The 18043-nt window shown below is 51.2% G+C and overlaps 1 protein-coding gene across 10 annotated transcripts in view; it reads left to right on the top strand.

The window, feature by feature from the left end:
- POU6F1 (POU class 6 homeobox 1) overlaps positions 1–16296 on the top strand; it is a 28713-nt gene extending 12417 nt beyond the window's left edge. For 8 of the 10 annotated variants that reach the window (XM_054442865.2, XM_054442867.2, XM_063646965.1 and 5 more), the window contains 9 exons: positions 1298–1493; positions 5825–5946; positions 6850–7075; positions 7605–7858; positions 8509–8637; positions 9263–9466; positions 13005–13146; positions 13717–13885; positions 14888–16296. In XM_054442865.2, the coding sequence (XP_054298840.1) occupies positions 1298–1493; positions 5825–5946; positions 6850–7075; positions 7605–7858; positions 8509–8637; positions 9263–9466; positions 13005–13146; positions 13717–13885; positions 14888–15233 (1788 nt within the window). In that variant the 3' untranslated portion in view covers positions 15234–16296. Of the gene's footprint in view, positions 1–1297; positions 4111–5824; positions 5947–6849; positions 7076–7604; positions 7859–8508; positions 8638–9262; positions 9467–13004; positions 13147–13716; positions 13886–14887 lie in introns of those variants that run through there. The other 2 variants (XM_063646967.1, XM_063646966.1) reach the window with 1 other exon arrangement.
- The last annotated feature ends 1747 nt before the right edge of the window (positions 16297–18043 follow it).

Below are 18043 nucleotides of genomic sequence, written 5' to 3'. Positions count from 1 at the left end.
GCACAGCCTCTGACTGGATCCACTTTCAGGCTTAAAGAGTGTGTTGTGAGAATGATTTCAGGCACAGGCCAAATGCAGAGAGGCATGACACAAAGCTGTTTAATTTACAGACTGTCCCTGATTCTTGAATGGCCCAATTGGCAGGGTTTCCGTGCTGGTGATGAAGAACTAGTATGTGGCGTCTGGGCAGGGGAGGGAGACTGAGTGTTCTTAGGAGGCTCAGGGTCCGCCTGCATCGTTCATGCATGGAGATTGCCCTTGAGGTCTGAGCATGCCCACAGCAGGTGGCAGGACTGGAGCCATAGGCCCACAGGATAAAAAGCTGCAGTCAGGCCGGGCGCGGTGGCTCACACCTGTAATCCCAGCACTTTGGGAGGCCGAGGTGGGCGGATCACGAGGTCGGGAGATCGAGACCATCCTGGCTAACACAGTGAAACCCCATCTCTACTAAAAATACAAAAAAATTAGCTGGGCGTGGTGGCGGGCGCCTGTAGTCCCAGCTACTTGGGAGGCTGAGGCAGGAGAATGGCGTGAACCCGGGAGGTGGAGCTGGCAGTGAGCCGAGATCGCGCCACTGCACTCCAGCCTGGGTGACAGAGCGAGACTCTGTCTCAAAAAAAAAAAAAAAAAAGCTGCAGTCCAGGAGTGGTGCCAGGCAGAGAGGGAGAGGACGCATCTTCAGGATTCTTGACCCTTGTTTCAGGAATTTAGCTTGCAGGGAAATCCTGAGCCTTTACTCCAGAGTTTTGGAAATAAAGGAATCATGGGCGATAGAAGTTACTCGGCATTGTGGAGCATTCATTTTCCATCGCTTTATCTTTGGGGAACTTTCAGATGGTTTCAAGGGAAGTGAAGAGGGATTTGGTTCCTGGCCCGACTTAAGCTGTGGATACCATGTTAGGAGCCCTCATACCCACGTTCGAAGATCCTAGCTGCCAAGAGGACATCCTTGCAAGTCGTAGGATAGGCCACCCGCCACTCCCTGCACTGAGTCCAAGAGATGGAACAAAGAGAAATTAGCTCCCAAATGGTTTGGCTCTGGGGGACATTTTTCTAGCTTGTGTCAGGCCCTTCTCCCTGTCACCAGGGCCTGCTTTCTTCCAGCAGCTCCTTCCCTAGAATCAGGGAGCTGCAACCTGCGCCAGGCTCTGGAATTCTCACAGAGCACACAGCCCTCTGGACAGGAGGTCTGCATCCAGAAGTGCCCTCCCCTCTCTCCCCAAACCATACCCAGAGTTTTGGACCCTGCAGCTATACTGGCCCCTATCCCAACAATGCCCCCGTCCTTTGCTTGCAGGTCATCGTGATGTCAGGTCATGAGACCATCCGAGTGCTGGAAGTCGGAGTGGATGCCCAGCTCCCTGCTGAGGAAGAGAGCAAAGGACTGGAGGGTGTGGCCGCTGAGGGCTCCCAGAGCGGAGACCCTGCTGAAGCCAGTCAAGCTGCTGGTGAAGCTGGGCCAGACAACCTGGGCTCCTCTGCAGAGGCAACTGGTACGAGGCCATCACCCCCACCTGGTACTGCTCCACCTGAGTGCCGAGTCCTTCCTGTGGTCCCTGGGGAGCCAGCACGAATCCCTGGGGCTCAGGTGGTTTTAGGGTCTTGTCTGCCTGCCCACTGGACAGCCTGTGCCTCTGGTCAGCTGCTAGGGCTACTCTACACTCCTTGTTTCTGGAGCTTTAGTTCTAGTCTGCGTCACTTCCAGGCCTAAACTAGGATGGATCAGGGTGAGGTGGGAAGAGACTGGTAGCGCTCCGCTTAGGGGGTTGAACCTGGAAGTTGAACCCACTGAGCTGTGGGAGATCAGGCACTGCTCCCTGGCCTTGGGGCACCCTCTCATCAATCTTCCTCATTAACACCTTGCAGAGTAGTCATCTCCTTTTGCAGGAAGCCTTGGGCCTCCTTTTTCAGTTTCCCCAGAACACCCCAATTCATTTCCCTTTGACTTCTGCTGTACATTCCCCCTTCCCTTGACTGGAGATCTGGACTGGTGGGGGTGGGCCAAGAAGAGGAGGCAAGAAGAGAGCACATGAGAACACGCAAACTTCAGAAAAGCAACAGCTCCTTAACAAGAAAACTGCATGGCCACACATTACTTGCTCTATCTTCACATCAGTATGTAAATTCTTTGGAACCCTAGTAACCTTAGTCAGTTTCTTTCCTTTTTGGGTAAAGGAATGACAAGAAACATGACCATTTTTCCCTAGCCTGGAAATGCCCTGCTTCCATGTTGAGGCCAGGATGGGTCATCACCTGTTCCCAAGGGGCAGTGCCCTGGAGACAAGGCAGGGAAGACAAGGACCCTACATCTCTGCCACTCCTTCCATTCATCATAGCCATTGTGCAGTGGAGCCCCTTTTCAGAAAACAGGGGAGGTTTCTCAGGTTTATTCACCATGCCCTCACTTCGCTTTTCACCCATTTATCCATCTTCATATCTCATTTCCTCTGGTGCCTTGATTCTGCTCCTTATCCAAATTCGCTCTCAGAAATGGATCCTAAATCAATGATTTTTATGAGTGTTTGTGTAGTATGCATCTTCTTCCAGGGGTTTGTGTGTCTAAGCCTTTCACAAAAGGCTCTTCCTCTATAAAGGAATTTTAGTCACCATCAAGCAGGTAAGGGAGGTATTTTGATGGCATCACCTAAGCTGCCAGCTTAGAGTGATGGAAACTTTCTAGGTGTGCAGTATTAAGAAGGGTTTCCTGTTTTTAAAACAAAACTAAGTAACAGGAAACTTTTCCAGGATGAAAACAGAATCTATTGGTTTGTGTCACTCTAAATTACTATACAGTCTTTGTCACACATACATATTTTTATTGTTGTGGCCACTGAGGGTAGACTAGGTAGTATGACACCACCACGTAATTTCATGTACCTATGTCTTTTATTGACATAGAGTCACACACCTGCTTCTGGTTTTGGCCATTGTCAAATTGTCTGGGTTTTCATTTTCATAAACAGTGCTGCTTTGAATGTTTTTGTATTGGTCCTTTAAAAAATTTTGTGTGTGATAGTCTACTAAAATTCCCTTTGAGGCCAGGCACGGTGGTTCACGCCTATAATCCCAGCACTTTGGGAGGCCTAGACGGGCAGATCACCTGAGGTCAGGAGTTGGAAACCAGCCTGGCCAACATGGCAAAAACCCGTCTTTACTAAAAAAAAAATTAAAAAATTAGCCAGGCATGGTGGCACATGCCTGTAATCCTGGCTACTCAGGAGGCTGAGGCAGGAGAATCGCTTGAACCCGGGAGGCAGAGGTTGCAGTGAGCAGAGATCGTGCCATTACACTCCAGCCTGGGCAACAGAGCGAGACTCTGTCTCAAATTAAAATAAAATAAAATAAAATTCCCTTTGGAGAGAAATTAATTATTAACATAGGAGGAAGTCATTTCATGGAAAAATATAAAATCTTGCTATCAATGAGAAGAAAAGTAATTGACTTTAAGGTATGAGATGCCTGTTAAGCCAGAAAATAAATAAGCAATGATAAAACCTATATTGGTGGCCAGGCGTGGTGGCTCACGACTGTAATCCCAGCACTTTGGGAAGCTGAGGCATGCAGATTGCTTGAGCTCAGGAGTTCGAGACCAGCCTGGGCAACATGGCAAAACTCTGTCTCTACAAAAAAATACAAAAATTAGCCAGGTGTGGTGGCACATGCCTGTAGTTCCAGCTGCTCTGGAGGCTGATGTGGGAGGATCACTTGAGCCTGGGAAGTGGAGGTTACAGTGAGGCGAGATTGCACCACTGCACTCCAGCCTGGGTGATAGAGTGAGACCTTGTCTCAGAAAACAAAACAAAACAAAAAAACAAACAAACAAAAACTGTGTTGAGTGGTGCTGTGGAGAAACAGGTACATTGTTGATGTTTCTGTGAGTTCGTTTAGTCTTTCTGTACAGTCTAGCAGGAAGCAATAGCAGCCCTAATGTATGTAAAACCTTGGACTCCATGGTCCTACTAAATATGCCCTAATAAAATGAATATTTTGCTTCTTTAGAGGGTAAGCTTTCATCATTTATGTTTGTCACTTTCCCATTTTCTCACTTACTTGTTATGTTTTGTCACATTTTGTCCAACAAAATGTTTTTAAAATTTTCATATGTTCAGACTCTCCTTGTGTTTGCTAATTTTTTTCTGTTTTTTTTTTTAACTCATTTTTATTTTTTCTGTAGAGATGGCATCTTGTTTTGTTGCCCAGGCTGGTCTGGTAACTCCTGGCTTCAAGTGATGCTGCCACCTCAGCCTCCCAAGGTGCTGGGATTATAGGCGTGGGCTGCTGCACCCAGCCTGATTTTTTTTCTGGAGTTAGAAATGTAGCTTCCCTCCACAGAGGAGATAAACCTGTTATTTTGCTTTCTTTTACTATTTCATAAGGCCTTTGTTGGTGTGTGCTTGTCTCTTGAATTCCTTAAACTACCTGGGTTTTATTATTGTATGCTGTGAACAGTATAGTCCTGAGTTGAGGTTGACGCCTTCCCAAGTTGAAACATGGGCTAGGACTGCAGGGTTGGACAGAACCTTTGCGGTTATCTGATTCAGTGGTTCCCTCTCTTGGCCATATCGCAGGGGGAGCTTTGAAGGAAAAAAGAGAGCCTAGGTAACTAGCCTCCACTCCTGGACATTCTGATTCAGTAGGCCTAGATTAAAGCCTAGAAATATATGCCCAGCAGTTTTAAGAAGCCACTGATCTGGCCAGGTGCAGTAACTCATGCCTGTAATCCCAGCACTTCAGGAGGCTGAGGCGGGTACATCACTTGAGGTCAGGAGTTTGAGACTAGCCTGGCCAACATGGTGAAACCCCATCTCTCCTAAAAATACAAGAAAAAAATTAGCCAGCGTGGTGGTATGCGCCTGTAATCTCAACTACTTGGGAGGCTGAAGCAGAAGAACCCCTTGAGCTCCGGAGGCAGAGGTTGCAGTGAGCAGAAGTCACACCACTGCACTCCAGCGTGGGTGACAGAGCAAGACTCCGTCTCAAAAAAAATTAAATTAAATTAAATTAAAAAGAAGCCAGTGATCTGGTCCTATATCCGTCACTCAACTCCTAGGCTCCTTTTAACTAACCATACATTAAATAATAACCCTTCTCCTCATTGTTGTGTGGCTATGAAGAAGTTTCCTGGTGGGGGTACCCCAGTACCTGCATAGGCTAAGGTACCAAGAGGAGGCAAAAAGCTGCAGGTCATGGGAAGTTCATTTAGAAGCTCACTGAAGCTGCTCACATGACTTTAGACCTCAGGGAATAGCAGAGAAAAGCTGGCTGTCCTGGAGAGCCCCTGTGATCCTGTAGTGCAGCACAGACCTGTCCAATTTTCAGGGACTGTTGCTTCCAGGACTTTGCCCTTCAGGAACTCCTGCCCTTTCAGCAGCTGCATCCAAAAGTACCCTGGAGGTGGATGAACAGCGATTCAGTGGCAGGATGAACCAAGGACAGCCGCTCCCATCATTTCTAGCTCCGGCCCTCCCTGACACACGTGTGCTTCAGACCCCTCTGTTGATGATGTGACAGTCCTTACAGGGCCAGGAAATGAGGGCTAACACTCACCTGGGTATCTTCTTCAGCTAGATGTGAGAAGGGGTGGCTTACCTTCCAGAGCTGGCACAGGGCTCTCCAGCCTCCTATCCTCACCACCGTAGCATTCAGGAAGCTGCCTCATGGGCCAGGGAAGACCAACAATTGGTCTTGGGCTATGTAGCAATGCAGCACGGGGCTGAGGGTCACCGCTTCAGGCTGCAGATGGGATGTCATGTACTGCTGTGGTGACCCCTCCACTCACATCAGGCTCACTCCTTGTCCTTCTTTCTCTCAATGCCTCGTGAAGTGAAGTCACCCCCGGGGATCCCTCCGAGCCCTGCCCCTGCCATTGCCACCTTCAGCCAAGCCCCAAGCCAGCCTCAGGCATCGCAGACCCTGACGCCACTGGCTGTACAAGCTGCCCCCCAGGTAAGGGCTGCCCTCGGGAGCTGGACAGAGGGCTGGGGGCAGGAGCGAGGCATGGGACAGCCAGCATGGGGAAGCCATGGAATCTGGGAACTTCATGGGGGCAGGACAGGAAAGGGGCTATGGCTGGAGGGAGGGACTCTCCTACTAGGCACGTCCAGCCTCACCCCTGCCTAGATCAGGCCCATTTGGAAAAGGGGATCTGCATTTGCAGAATCATCTCCTTGGGCCTGCCAGGATTGCAGAAATAACATTAACTCTTTCATGCAGCCAGAGTTTCTGTTTATCAAATGACTAAATGAATGAATACCCTTGCCGGCCCTCCAGTGGATGCCTGGAAGAGTTAATGGATTATTCAGAGTCCTCATTTAGAGCCAGGGAGTGGCCCCAGCACCGTGAGAGGCTGCCTTCAGGATCCTGCAGGCAGGCAGAGCTCCCTGTCCCTTTCCCTATGTTCCCTGACTCCGAGGCATCCAGCCAAGGGTATGGTCCATCAGAAACTTCTCGGAGGCCTCTGTGGGGCCTTGACCACTTGGTTCCATCAGCCTCTGCTCCCTGTTCCCTGGCCGCTAAGCACGGGGCCTGTCAGCAAGGGCCCGCGGAAGGCCTGGCAGGCAGTAGGCTGTGGTGGGGGACGCCTGTGCCCCCTTCCCATCCTGTGAGCAGGGCCGCCTTGCCCTGGATTTAGGCGACTTCTCTGAAGGTGGGATAGTCGGTCCAGGCACCCCCTCAGGTTTGGGCCTCCAGCTAGGATTTGGCTCTTCCCTATCCTCATGTGGCCTTTGCCCCATCGCCCTCAGAATGCTTTGTTTGTGCTCAGCTGGGTCTCAGAGACCCAGTGTTTGCGCTGTCAATGTTGATTTTTTATTTTTTCTTTTCTTTTTGAAATCTTGTTTGCTTTTGCAGGTCTTGACTCAGGAAAACTTAGCCACAGTTCTGACAGGAGTTATGGTTCCAGCAGGGGCAGTTACTCAACCTCTTCTTATCCCCATCAGTATTGCAGGTCAAGTGGCTGGTCAGCAGGGGCTGGCCGTGTGGACAATTCCTACAGCAACCGTGGCTGCCCTCCCAGGACTGACCGCTGCTTCTCCTACGGGGGGAATTTTCAAGCCACCTTTAGCCGGTCTCCAAGGTAACGGCAACTCTTCCCAGGACTGCACCAGGCCCCCCACCACCCTCTACTACACCCCCGCACGTGTGCTTGCCATGTCGGACTCAGAACCCACGGCCCACCCAGGGCAACCGCCCTGGAGTCTGGATCCGGTGTCTTGGGCATCCGGCCGCAGAGCTGCTGCACCACCTCGGGACTGTAGGCCGTGACACCACGCTGGCCCTGCAGGCCTGCCATACTTCAGCCAGCTGTCTGAGACTGCCCCTCTCCCCCCACGCCAGAACTCACCCCATGACCAGCCTCCTGGGAAGGACTACAAGAAGATTCAACGTCTGGTTCTTGAACCTACACATCTCCTGGCCCCAGGGAGGGGGGATGAGAGATGCTGGCATGTGCCAGCCCTTCAAGGATCAAGGGAATCGTGGCTGCCTGCCCCACTGTGCCCACTGACCCAGCCCCCTCTCCTTCTTGTGCCAGATCCCTTGGGATTGGAGCCGCTCTGAGCAGTGGCTAGGCATTTGAGCACCTCTGTCTCTGCCTTGCTCCATAGCAGCTGCTGTGCTGAACACCGCTCTTCCGGCACCCGTACAAGCTGCCGCACCAGTACAGGCCTCCTCGACGGCCCAACCCCGGCCACCAGCCCAGCCCCAGACGCTGTTCCAGACCCAGCCGCTGCTGCAGACCACACCTGCCATCCTCCCGCAGCCCACCGCTGCCACCGCTGCTGCCCATACCCCCAAGCCAGTGGACACCCCCCCACAGATCACCGTCCAGCCTGCAGGCTTCGCATTTAGCCCAGGAATCGTAAGCTGCTGCCCTCACCCAGGGCTGACCAGGGATGGACAGAGTCATGGGCCAAGGGTGGAACTGACCCTTCCCACAGTGGAGGACGAGCCCCCCCGAAAACAGCCCTTTTCCAACACATCAGCAGAGATGGGCTCCCTCTGAGGCCTTCTCCTTGCAGCTGCCAGCCCGTCCATCCCAGATAAAAGCAGACAACTTCTGCCAAGAGGGCTGGGCACATTCTCCAGAACCTGAACCACTGGACCAGGCTTGGAGGGTGGGATGACGTCTGGGGATTGGAAACTTGTGAGCTGTCACTAAGGTGCAGCCAGAGCTTACAGCTCTATGCTGGTGTCTGTCCAGTGTAGCTCCTGGCTTGGCAGTGGGAGCTGTTAGATAGGACTAGGATCACATCAGCCTCTCCAGTGTGGCCCTTCCACCCTCCCAGGCCTGGCCTGAAAGATTAACCAGAGTTACTTTTCCATGGCGGTGGCCCTGCCCTTCCCTGCTGAGCCCTGCAGCCCCTAGCCCTGGAAACCATCCAGCCGGTAGACATGGGCCTGAAGCCCACATTCACACCTACCCACCCCCAATGCCCTCTGTCCTCTTCCCTCTGCCCGGGGCTCTTCTCACCCCTTGGCTTCTGAGCAAGGCTCTTCCTCCACCCACAGATCAGTGCTGCTTCCCTCGGGGGACAGACCCAGATCCTGGGGTCCCTCACTACAGCTCCAGTCATTACCAGCGCCATTCCCAGCATGCCAGGGATCAGCAGTCAGATCCTCACCAATGCTCAGGGACAGGCAAGTGGCCAAAGACAGAGCTGGAGGGTGGGGACTGTGGAGAGGCTGGCCAGGGGATGGCGGCCAGGTCTTGGGCTGTGGGTCACAGAAACTCGAACAGACGTCAAGCTGTTGTTCCTATCTCCTCTGTGGCGGCTTTCTGCCTCTGCTGAAGCTGGGCAGGGGTGTACCCACCACTCTGTCCTGGAGGTGCTCACATTATGTGGGAGTTTTCATTGATGGAGCACCCATGTTGTGGTCAGGCTTTATGCTAGGTGCTTTCTCATACATCATCTCACTTTCTTTGGAGTACAAATCTATTAGATGGAGATTTTTATTCCCATCTTACAGGACAGAAGGCTGAGGTTCAGAGCAATGAAAGCTACACAGCTAAAATGTGGCAGAACAAGGCAGGTCTCTGAATCCACATCCAGACCTATTCCTGCTCCACCATAGCTCTGAGGATGGAATAAAGGAAGTAACCCTTAGAGTGTGAATCCTGCACTTTACTCATGCAGAAACTGAGGCCAGAGCAGGTTGAGGGATTTGTCCATTAGTCTCTTCCCCTGCTGGTGTGGGGATTTGGGTTTGGGGTGGAGCTGGATGCTACCCTCACACCTGGGGTCCCTGCCTTATTTCCCCCCAGGTTATTGGAACCCTTCCATGGGTAGTGAACTCAGCTAGTGTGGCGGCCCCAGCACCAGCCCAAAGCCTGCAGGTCCAGGCCGTGACCCCCCAGCTGCTGTTGAACGCCCAGGGCCAGGTGATTGCGACCCTGGCTAGCAGCCCCCTGCCTCCACCTGTGGCTGTCCGGAAGCCAAGCACACCTGAGTCCCCTGCTAAGAGTGAGGTACAGGGGCTGGGGGTGGTGGGGGGTGGGGCAGGCTCTGCTATCTGGCACCAGCTGCTTCCCTCCAGACTGCCACGCAGGACAGCATCTTCTGAAACTCCTAGGACAGCAGGGCACTTCCTAAAGTGGGGGAGGTCCCAGAGTAGAAAGCCCACATGTGTCCACACAGGTTCTGCCTAGGGAAGCAGCACCACGAGACCCCCTACTCACACACACCCAAAATATGTATGTGTGCCCTCAGATGCCAGTGCTGTTCTAAGAAGGTCAGGGAGGCAGGTGATGGTCAAAGTAGACTGGGCCAGAATCAGCTTTAGGGTGAACAAACTTTCTGAAAAGCCCTGGGAAGTCAGTTCTGTACCCCCTTCCTCTACCCCTCCATCCCTCCACCCCTCCACTCTGCACCGTGGCTTTGATTTACTCATTGCTCATTCTAGGAGTATTTTTTGAGTGCCTACTATATTCCAAGTGCTGAAGACACAAAGATGAATAAGATGCCCTCCTAGCCTTAGGTAGCTTGGCATTGGAGACCATTGCAAGTCAGTGGGACAAAACTATCACAGGGACACACAAATAAGGTGGTTTGGGGCCCCAGAGAAAAGAGCTCTTGACAAACTTGGGGGTTAGGCAAGACTTCATAGATAAGGGACATTGGACTATCATAAATGGATGAAGCCAGGTGTAGTGGTGCTCACCTGTAGTCCCAGCTACTCAGGAGGCTAAGGCGGAGGATCACTTGAGGCCAAGAGTTCAAGGCTGCAGTGTACAATGATCATGGCTGTGAATAGCCACTGCACTCCAGCCTGGACGACATAGCAAGACTCCATCTCTAAAAATAAAAAGGGATGAGTTGGATGTGAGAGTGTTCTACCTTCAGGGAAATGCAACAAGTATCACGTGCTAGAGCAGCAGCTCTCAAGCCTGTGCATCAGCATCCCCTGGAGGCCTTGCTGGAATGGAGATTCCTGGGTCCCACCTCAGAGCTTCTTATTCAGTAGATCTGAAGTGGGGTCCAAGAGTTTGCATTCCTAAGTTCCCAGGTGATAATAAGGCCAGTGGTTCGCAAATGTAGCATGCACTTCCAAGTTTTGTAAATAACCTCTTAGCTTTATCTGTGAATAGGGATCATAAGCGTACCAACTTCAGAAGGTTATGAATGCTAAAGGATATATTATACACAGGCAATGAACACTGGTGCACAGAAAGCACTTGAAAAACAAACAGTAGTTCTTCTTATTATTACCGTTACCAGGTAAGGTAGTAGGGAACTGCTGATGCTGAAGGGCGTTAGCGAGGAAATGGCTGACCAGATGAGCCTTTTTTTTTTTTTTTTTTTTTTGAGACCAGGGTCTTGCTCTGTTGCCCAGGCTGGAGTGCAGTGATATGACCTCGGCTCACTGCAACCTCTGCTCCTAGACTCAATCAATCCCCCCACTTCAGCCTCCCCAGTAGCTGGGACTACAGGTGTGCACCACCACACCTGGCTAATTTTTGTATTTTTTGTAGAGACAGGGTTTTGCCACATTGCCCAGGCTGGTCTCAAACTCCTGAACTCAAGTGATCAGCCCACCTCAGCCTCCCAAAGTGCTGGGATTACAGGCATGTGACACCGTGCCCAGCTGAGAGATGCATTTTTTAAAAATCCCTGTTATAGGCTGGGCACAGTGGCTCAGGCCTGTAATCCCAGCACTTTGATAGGCTGAGGCGGGTGGATCACCTGAGGCCAGGAGTTCAAGACCAGCCTGGCCAACATGGTGAAACCTCGTCTCTACTAAAAATACAAAAATTAGCCAGGTGTGGTGGTGGGCACCTGTAATCCCAGCTACTTGGGAGGCCGAGGCAGGAGAATTGCTTGAACCCGGGAGGCAGAGGTTGTGATGAGCCGAGATCATGCTACTGCACTCCAGCCTGGGCAACAGAGTGAGACTCCATCTCAAAAAAACAAAAAAAAATCCCCGTTATTCACTTGGTGTCAAGAACTGGACTGTGGTGAGGCAGTTTAAACAGCTCTAGGGAGAGTCAGGGAGCTCTGAACTAAGTCAAAGGCCCTGGGGATGAAGAAGCAATGGACTTGAGACGTACCAGGGGTAGAACCCAGGAAACAGGACCATCCTGGAGAAATCTGTACCTCCTAGAAAGCTTTTTTTTTTTAAATTATACCAAATACTTTCATATTTATAGTTTCTTCCGATTACAAATATGATACGTGGTTTTTACAAAAATTCTAATATTTTGTGTAATGTAAAAAGTAAAAATCCCTTCTAATTCCAACTCCAGAGACAACTTCTTTTGATAGCTCACTTCATATGCCTCAAGATTTTGTTTTTCTGGAAATTAATATGTATTTCTTAAAGGCATTATTCCATAAAAACTGATTTTCTTTTTTTATTTTTTATTTTTTATTTCTTGAGATGGAGTCTCACTCTGTTGCCCAGGCTGAAGTGCAGTGGCATGATCTCTCGGCTTACTGCAACCTCTGCCTCCCGTGTTCAAGCGATTCTCCTGCCTCAGCCTCCCCAATAGCTGGGATTATAGGTGCGTGCCACCATGCCTGGCTAATGTTTGTATTTTTAGTAAGAGACGGGGTTTCACTATGTTAGCCAGGCTGGTCTTGAACTCCTGACTTCAGGTGATCCGCCCACTTTGGCTTCCTAAAGTGCTGGGATTAAGGCATGAGCCACTACGCCCGGTCAAAACTGATTTTCACCTTACATTTTTCACTTAGGGCTATGACTCAGACATCAGAGTAGTTAAGAGGTATACCTTCTCCCTTTTAATGGCTGCACAGTCGCTCTTGGTGGAGAGATACCAAAAGCCATCTACCAGTTTCCCTGTTCAATGCGCATTTGGGGCCTGAGAGGCTCTAAAATCAGGTTGAGGCTGCTTCTTTGAGGGCAGAGATTTGGAAGCAGTTATCCCAACGGTGAGCACTTGTTGGGGCTTTGGCCAAGTGTACTGAACCTTTCTGAGCCTCTCGCCTGCCTGTGTCACAGTTGGGTGTGAAGCTCCAGGTTGGTAGGGCAGGTTGCTGTGCTTATTTAGTATAATTCAGTCACTATTGTTGGGTGGGTGTTAATAAGGTGTTTCTAGTCTTGCTTTTTTTTGTTTGAGACAGAGTCTCACTCTGTCGCCCAGGCTGGAGTGCAGTGGCACAATCTTGGCTCATTGCAACGTCTGCCTCCCAGGTTCAAGCAGTTCTCCTGCTTCAGTCTCCTGAGTAGCTGGAATTACAGGCACCCACGACCACGCCCAGCTTATTTTTGTATTTTTAATAGAGACAGGGTTTTGCCACATTGCCCAGGCTGATATCAAACTCCCAACCTCAAGTGATCCTCCCGCCTTGGCTTCCCAAAGTGTTGGGATTACAGGCATCAGCCACCATGCCCTGCCTAGTCTTGTTTTATGATAGAGCCCAGGCGGGAATGTCCTGCATGCGTGAGGATTTCATGCCTGTTTTTGCCCTGCCTCTGGTCCACCCAGGGATTTTAACTCCCTGAGCCTGGCAGAGGGCAGCAAAGGCTTGTTGTCTGTCCTTTCACAGGTGCAGCCCATCCAGCCCACACCAACCGTGCCCCAGCCTGCTGTGGTCATTGCCAGCTCAGCTCCAGCAGCCAAGCCATCTGCCTCTGCTCCTATCCCAATTACCTGCTCAGAGACCCCCACCGTCAGCCAGTTGGTGTCCAGTAAGTGGCTCCTGGAGGAGTAGTGTGGAGAAGTGGGGAGGCATTTATTTGGGCACCCAACCTCTTCAGATGCTGCTTTCCTTGATATCCTGGGGTCCAGAGGGGAAAGGCAGAGGCCCAATATGAGGGGCTGGCTTTTTTATTCCCATTCCTGTTGAGGTGGAGTTTGGGCACGATGACAGTGGAGGCGGTCAAGCTGGCTGGCTGACTGCTTTTCAGAGAGGCCGAGCCATGGGCTGTCTCCGCTATGGTCTCTCACCCAGTATTTGAGGAATGTGGGTGACCAACAAGTGTGTTTGGGGCCAGGCCTAGGGAGAATGGGGGAGGGTGTGCAGTTAGAGCTGGAAGAACTTGAAAATAGCTCCTTACCCCTGGAGAGGTTAGTTTAGGCCCCTTTTCTTCAACTCTTGCTTGTCTTGGGGACAAAGGTGATAAGGGTCTTGAAGGTGCGTGAGCCTTTTCCCAGGTGTCCTCACCTCTCACTACTGCGTCAGTTCAGACCAATGAGCCAGATAAGCAGGGATGGTTCCCATCTTACACACTCATCCCTGCTCCCTCCCTCTGGCCTAGAGCCACATACTCCAAGTCTGGATGAGGATGGGATCAACTTAGAAGAGATCCGGGAGTTTGCCAAGAACTTTAAGATCCGGCGGCTCTCCCTGGGCCTTACACAGACCCAGGTGGGTCAGGCTCTGACTGCAACGGAAGGTCCAGCCTACAGCCAGTCAGCCATCTGCCGGTGAGTAAGGCTGCCCTAGACAGGATTAGGGCCTGGTCAACTGCCTGGTGCCACCAGGCACTCATGGGGACCTGGGCACCTGCCCCTTTTCCATATGCCCCCTTGCTCCAGCCTTTTTCCAGATAAGGAAGACCATCTTAAGGGTAGATATGAACACCTGGGGTAGTCAAAGACTGACCCTGTCCTTCTGAGGTCCTCTGAAGTTTATCCTCCAATCCTGGGCATTAATATGGGTCTTCTTTGGGGAACCCAGGACCCTAATCCACTGAGGAATTCTAGCAGGAAAGGAGTACAGCTTATAAAATTAGTCACCAAAGTGGGAACTTCCATTCTTTGTTGGCCATTAACTGTAACCCACCATACCTCATCACGCTCCCATCTCCCTTCTAACAAGGCATGACTGTAAAGTAACATAGCTGAGTTTTCTGTAAGCAGCCTACAAACTGGTTTTGGTGCCAGAAGGGATAGAGTTTCAAACAAGAATAAGCGCATGGCTCAGGGATGGCCAAACGGTTTCATCTGCCTGCCAGCTCCACAGGTCAGGCTAGAGTGACCTTTAGAGTGCCTCCAGCATCCTGTGGAGAATCCTGTCACCACACCCAGCTCAGCCAGAAAGAGCAGCCTGACTTGTTAGTGATGCTGCTATGGGAGTGTGACTGGAGGCCTCCCAAGGTGACTCCTCAAAGGACTTCATTCATTTAGGGGAATGTTCTAGAATGGTTGTTTGTAAGGCAGTTGCACTATTATTATTCAACTACTGACTGAGCCGAGGCCATGGGAATGGTTTCCCTGTTAGGACCGGGCGCATCAGAGGGTCTGAGGAGTCTGGGCTTGGCCAAACTAGAGGGGTCTTGGTGGAGGTGGTGAGGGGAACACTGGGTACAGTCTCACCAGCCCCTAGAGGAGCGGCCCCTTGAGGATGGAGCCTTCACCTAGGTGCGGGGTGTGCCAAAGAGACCGACATGCTCTCACTGCCTCTTCCTGGATATGGGTTGCCCACAGGTTCGAGAAGCTGGACATCACACCCAAGAGTGCCCAGAAGCTAAAGCCGGTGCTGGAAAAGTGGCTAAATGAAGCTGAACTGCGGAACCAGGAAGGCCAGCAGAACCTGATGGAGTTTGTGGGAGGCGAGCCCTCCAAGAAACGCAAACGCCGCACCTCCTTCACCCCCCAGGCCATAGAGGCTCTCAATGCCTATTTTGAGAAGAACCCACTGCCCACAGGCCAGGAGATCACTGAAATCGCTAAGGAGCTCAACTATGACCGTGAGGTCGTGCGGGTCTGGTTCTGCAATCGGCGCCAGACACTCAAGAACACCAGCAAGCTGAATGTCTTTCAGATCCCTTAGGGCTCAGCCCCTGGCCCTGTGTTCTAGCACTTTGTCCATTTCCTGTGGCATCCGGCTTCAGCCACTGCCACAACAGCACCTGTCATTTTGCCACGTGCAGCTGTGCTCACCCCAGGTCATCAGACTCCACCGTGTGCATGTGCATCAATGTCCCTCTTTTCTCCCACACATCTCACGTCATGGGGAGGCCAGAGGGGGCCACACGAGAGCTCCAGGCTCTGGGCTGGTCACTCCGAAGAAGAGGATTTGTGACGTCACTTAGAGAAGCACCTTGCTAGCATGGTTTCTGAAGGGTGAATTCTGGTGGGGAACCAGAAACTCCCTGTCTTTGGGGCAGGGCTGAAGCAGCTCCTAAGGACCACTGGCCATTAGCTCTTGCTTTTGACGGCATTCTCTTTCCACCTTCTCTTCTCCTTTGCTCCTGTGTGTTAGTGTGGCAGGTATGACAACTCATCCAGTGGAAACACAGCCTCACACTGCCTTTCCGCCCCCACACTTTGCCTGCAGGCCCACCGAAAGGACCCAGGAGATAAAATTCAAAAAAGTGTGATGTGCTGCTCAGAAGGTCAGACTCAATGTCTGCCTTGACCTCAAGGTCAGAAGGGTTCCCAAACCCCTGGGGCTGGAACATGGGATCTCCTCTCCCACCTCTTCCTGGTTCCTTTGCGGGGAAAATTGCACTAAAACAGAACCTTTTCTTAATCCATGTTGGAAGGAAGCAACAGTGAACTCTACCTGTCCTGGAGTTGTCCTGGGTCTGCAGAAGGTTGGGAATTTAGAAAATGAAGCTGTTCTTTCATATTTTAATCTAATCTCTGTCAATGGCCATCCCTCCCACAAAAAAACGTGGGTTAAGAGAACTTGCAGACTGGATATGCAAGCAAACGGGCAACTCTGGAGAAAAATAAGGAAAGGAATGCTGACTTTTTCTTTCTCTTGTCCGCACACCCATTCCCAACCCAATACTGGGGCCTTCTCAAAAGGAGCAAATTAAACAATAAACCAGACAGCAAGGCCCTGGGGGGAAGGACAACATCCTGAAATAAATGATGGAGCCCGGGAAGGTCTCTTGTGGAAGTTGACTTAACTCTAATTTTCTTTGTAACTTTAAGCCTTGAATACTGGAGGAGAAACCTCATTTTGTCGAGTCTCAGACCATGTCTATGTGTAAGCAATCCCCACAGTGTCCTCTGAGCCAAGAACACCCCCAGATCAGATTGAGTTTTGCCTCTAGACAGGGTAGCTGTGGTACCTTGGGGGTTAGCTCTCATCCAAGCTATTAAGTGAGTTTCCAGCCTCACTGTGGCTGGAAAGCCCCTAAAATTCAGTATGTAACTCCAGGAAATCAGGAGAGAACTGAGATTTGCCTAGATGACCACAGGCTTGTGGTGTAGACCATCCCTAAAAGGCCCCAAGTCACGGGGGTCAACCACCCCTCTCTTCAGTACTCTTATCCTTACAGAGGCTGGTCTCTGACAGCTGCTTCCACTGGACCTCCCATGATCCACCCTGAGGGAATGACCGTCAGGCGGGGACACATCACCACCTCTGTCAGTCACTGGTGCAGAGCCACCTCCTAGCCTAGCTTCCTCTGGTGTGCTGTTTCCTTTCCCGCTTAACTGTTGATGCCTCCCAGGCCCTGCAATGCCAGTGTGGCCACCCTCTTGGTAGCCTGGCCAGTGAGAGGAGGACAGTTGTGTGCTGAATTAGCACACGCACATGCAGCATGTGCTCACACACACACACACACGCCCTGCTGCATTTGGACAAACCATGCCTGCCAGGGTGTAGCAGAGGTGAGGAAGCAGGTGGGCAGCTTGCCTGACCCAGCTTCCCAGGAGAGCATATCTCCAACAGAGAGTCTCCACACTGTAGTTCAGGGTTATCTACCTGCCTCAATGAGATGACAGACTCATTTGGGAGGGGTGTTGCAAACAAGTTTTCAGTGAGAATAGTTAAGTTCCAGAGCTTGTAAAGGATTCAGTGACTTACACTTCAGTAAATTAGACCAGGCATGTTGGCTTACGCCTGTAATTCCAACACTTTGGGAGGCTGAGGTGGGCGGATCATTTGGGGTCAGGAGTTCGAGACCAGCCTGACCAACATGGTGAAACCCTGTCTCTACTAAAAATACAAAAATTAGCCAGGTGTGGTGTCACACACCTGTAATCCCAGCTACTTGGAAGGTTGAGGCAGGAGAATTGCTTGAACCCGGGAGGTTGCAATGAGCTGAGATCACACTACTTCACTCCAGCCTGGGTGACAGAGCAAGACTCTGTCTCAAACAAACAAAAACTTACAGTGATGCAGGTTTTCATGCTCAGATGCTTGCATTCAGGTATGCTTTCTTTTTTGAGAGAGACAAATGGGTCACAGCTGGCACCCTGGGAATAGCACATAATCCAGGGTGTGTCTGTGGTGGTGGACATGCAGGAGGACACCATCTGTCCTGTGTCATGATGGGAAAACCATCATGAGCCACTGGTCTAAATTAGGCCTGGCCATGCTTTCTCAGCCCCTCCCTCATTTAAATCTGTCTTCCCAAAGCTGAACTAAAACTAAACCATTTCTCCTCTGCTGGAATGATGGATTGGTCATTCAGGGGAACAATACCAGGGGTGGGAGGTTTGCAGGCTGAGTTCCCCAGGCATGGGGGTGCAGGGTGTCCCTGAAGTTTACCCAAAGCACAGCTCCCTGGCCTATGACCTCTGCCCTTGCTCCCACAGTGTAAGAGCCCCCCAGGAAGCAGCTGGGGCCTGAACCTCTCACCTAGGAGGTAGGTTTATTTTATTTTTTGTTAGCATCAGGCT

This window comes from Pongo pygmaeus, chromosome 10 (assembly GCF_028885625.2).
Source record: "Pongo pygmaeus isolate AG05252 chromosome 10, NHGRI_mPonPyg2-v2.0_pri, whole genome shotgun sequence".
NCBI classification, from domain to species: domain Eukaryota; kingdom Metazoa; phylum Chordata; class Mammalia; order Primates; family Hominidae; genus Pongo; species Pongo pygmaeus.
Note: the sequence above shows the minus strand (reverse complement) of the source record. Positions and strands in the feature narration are given on the sequence as shown.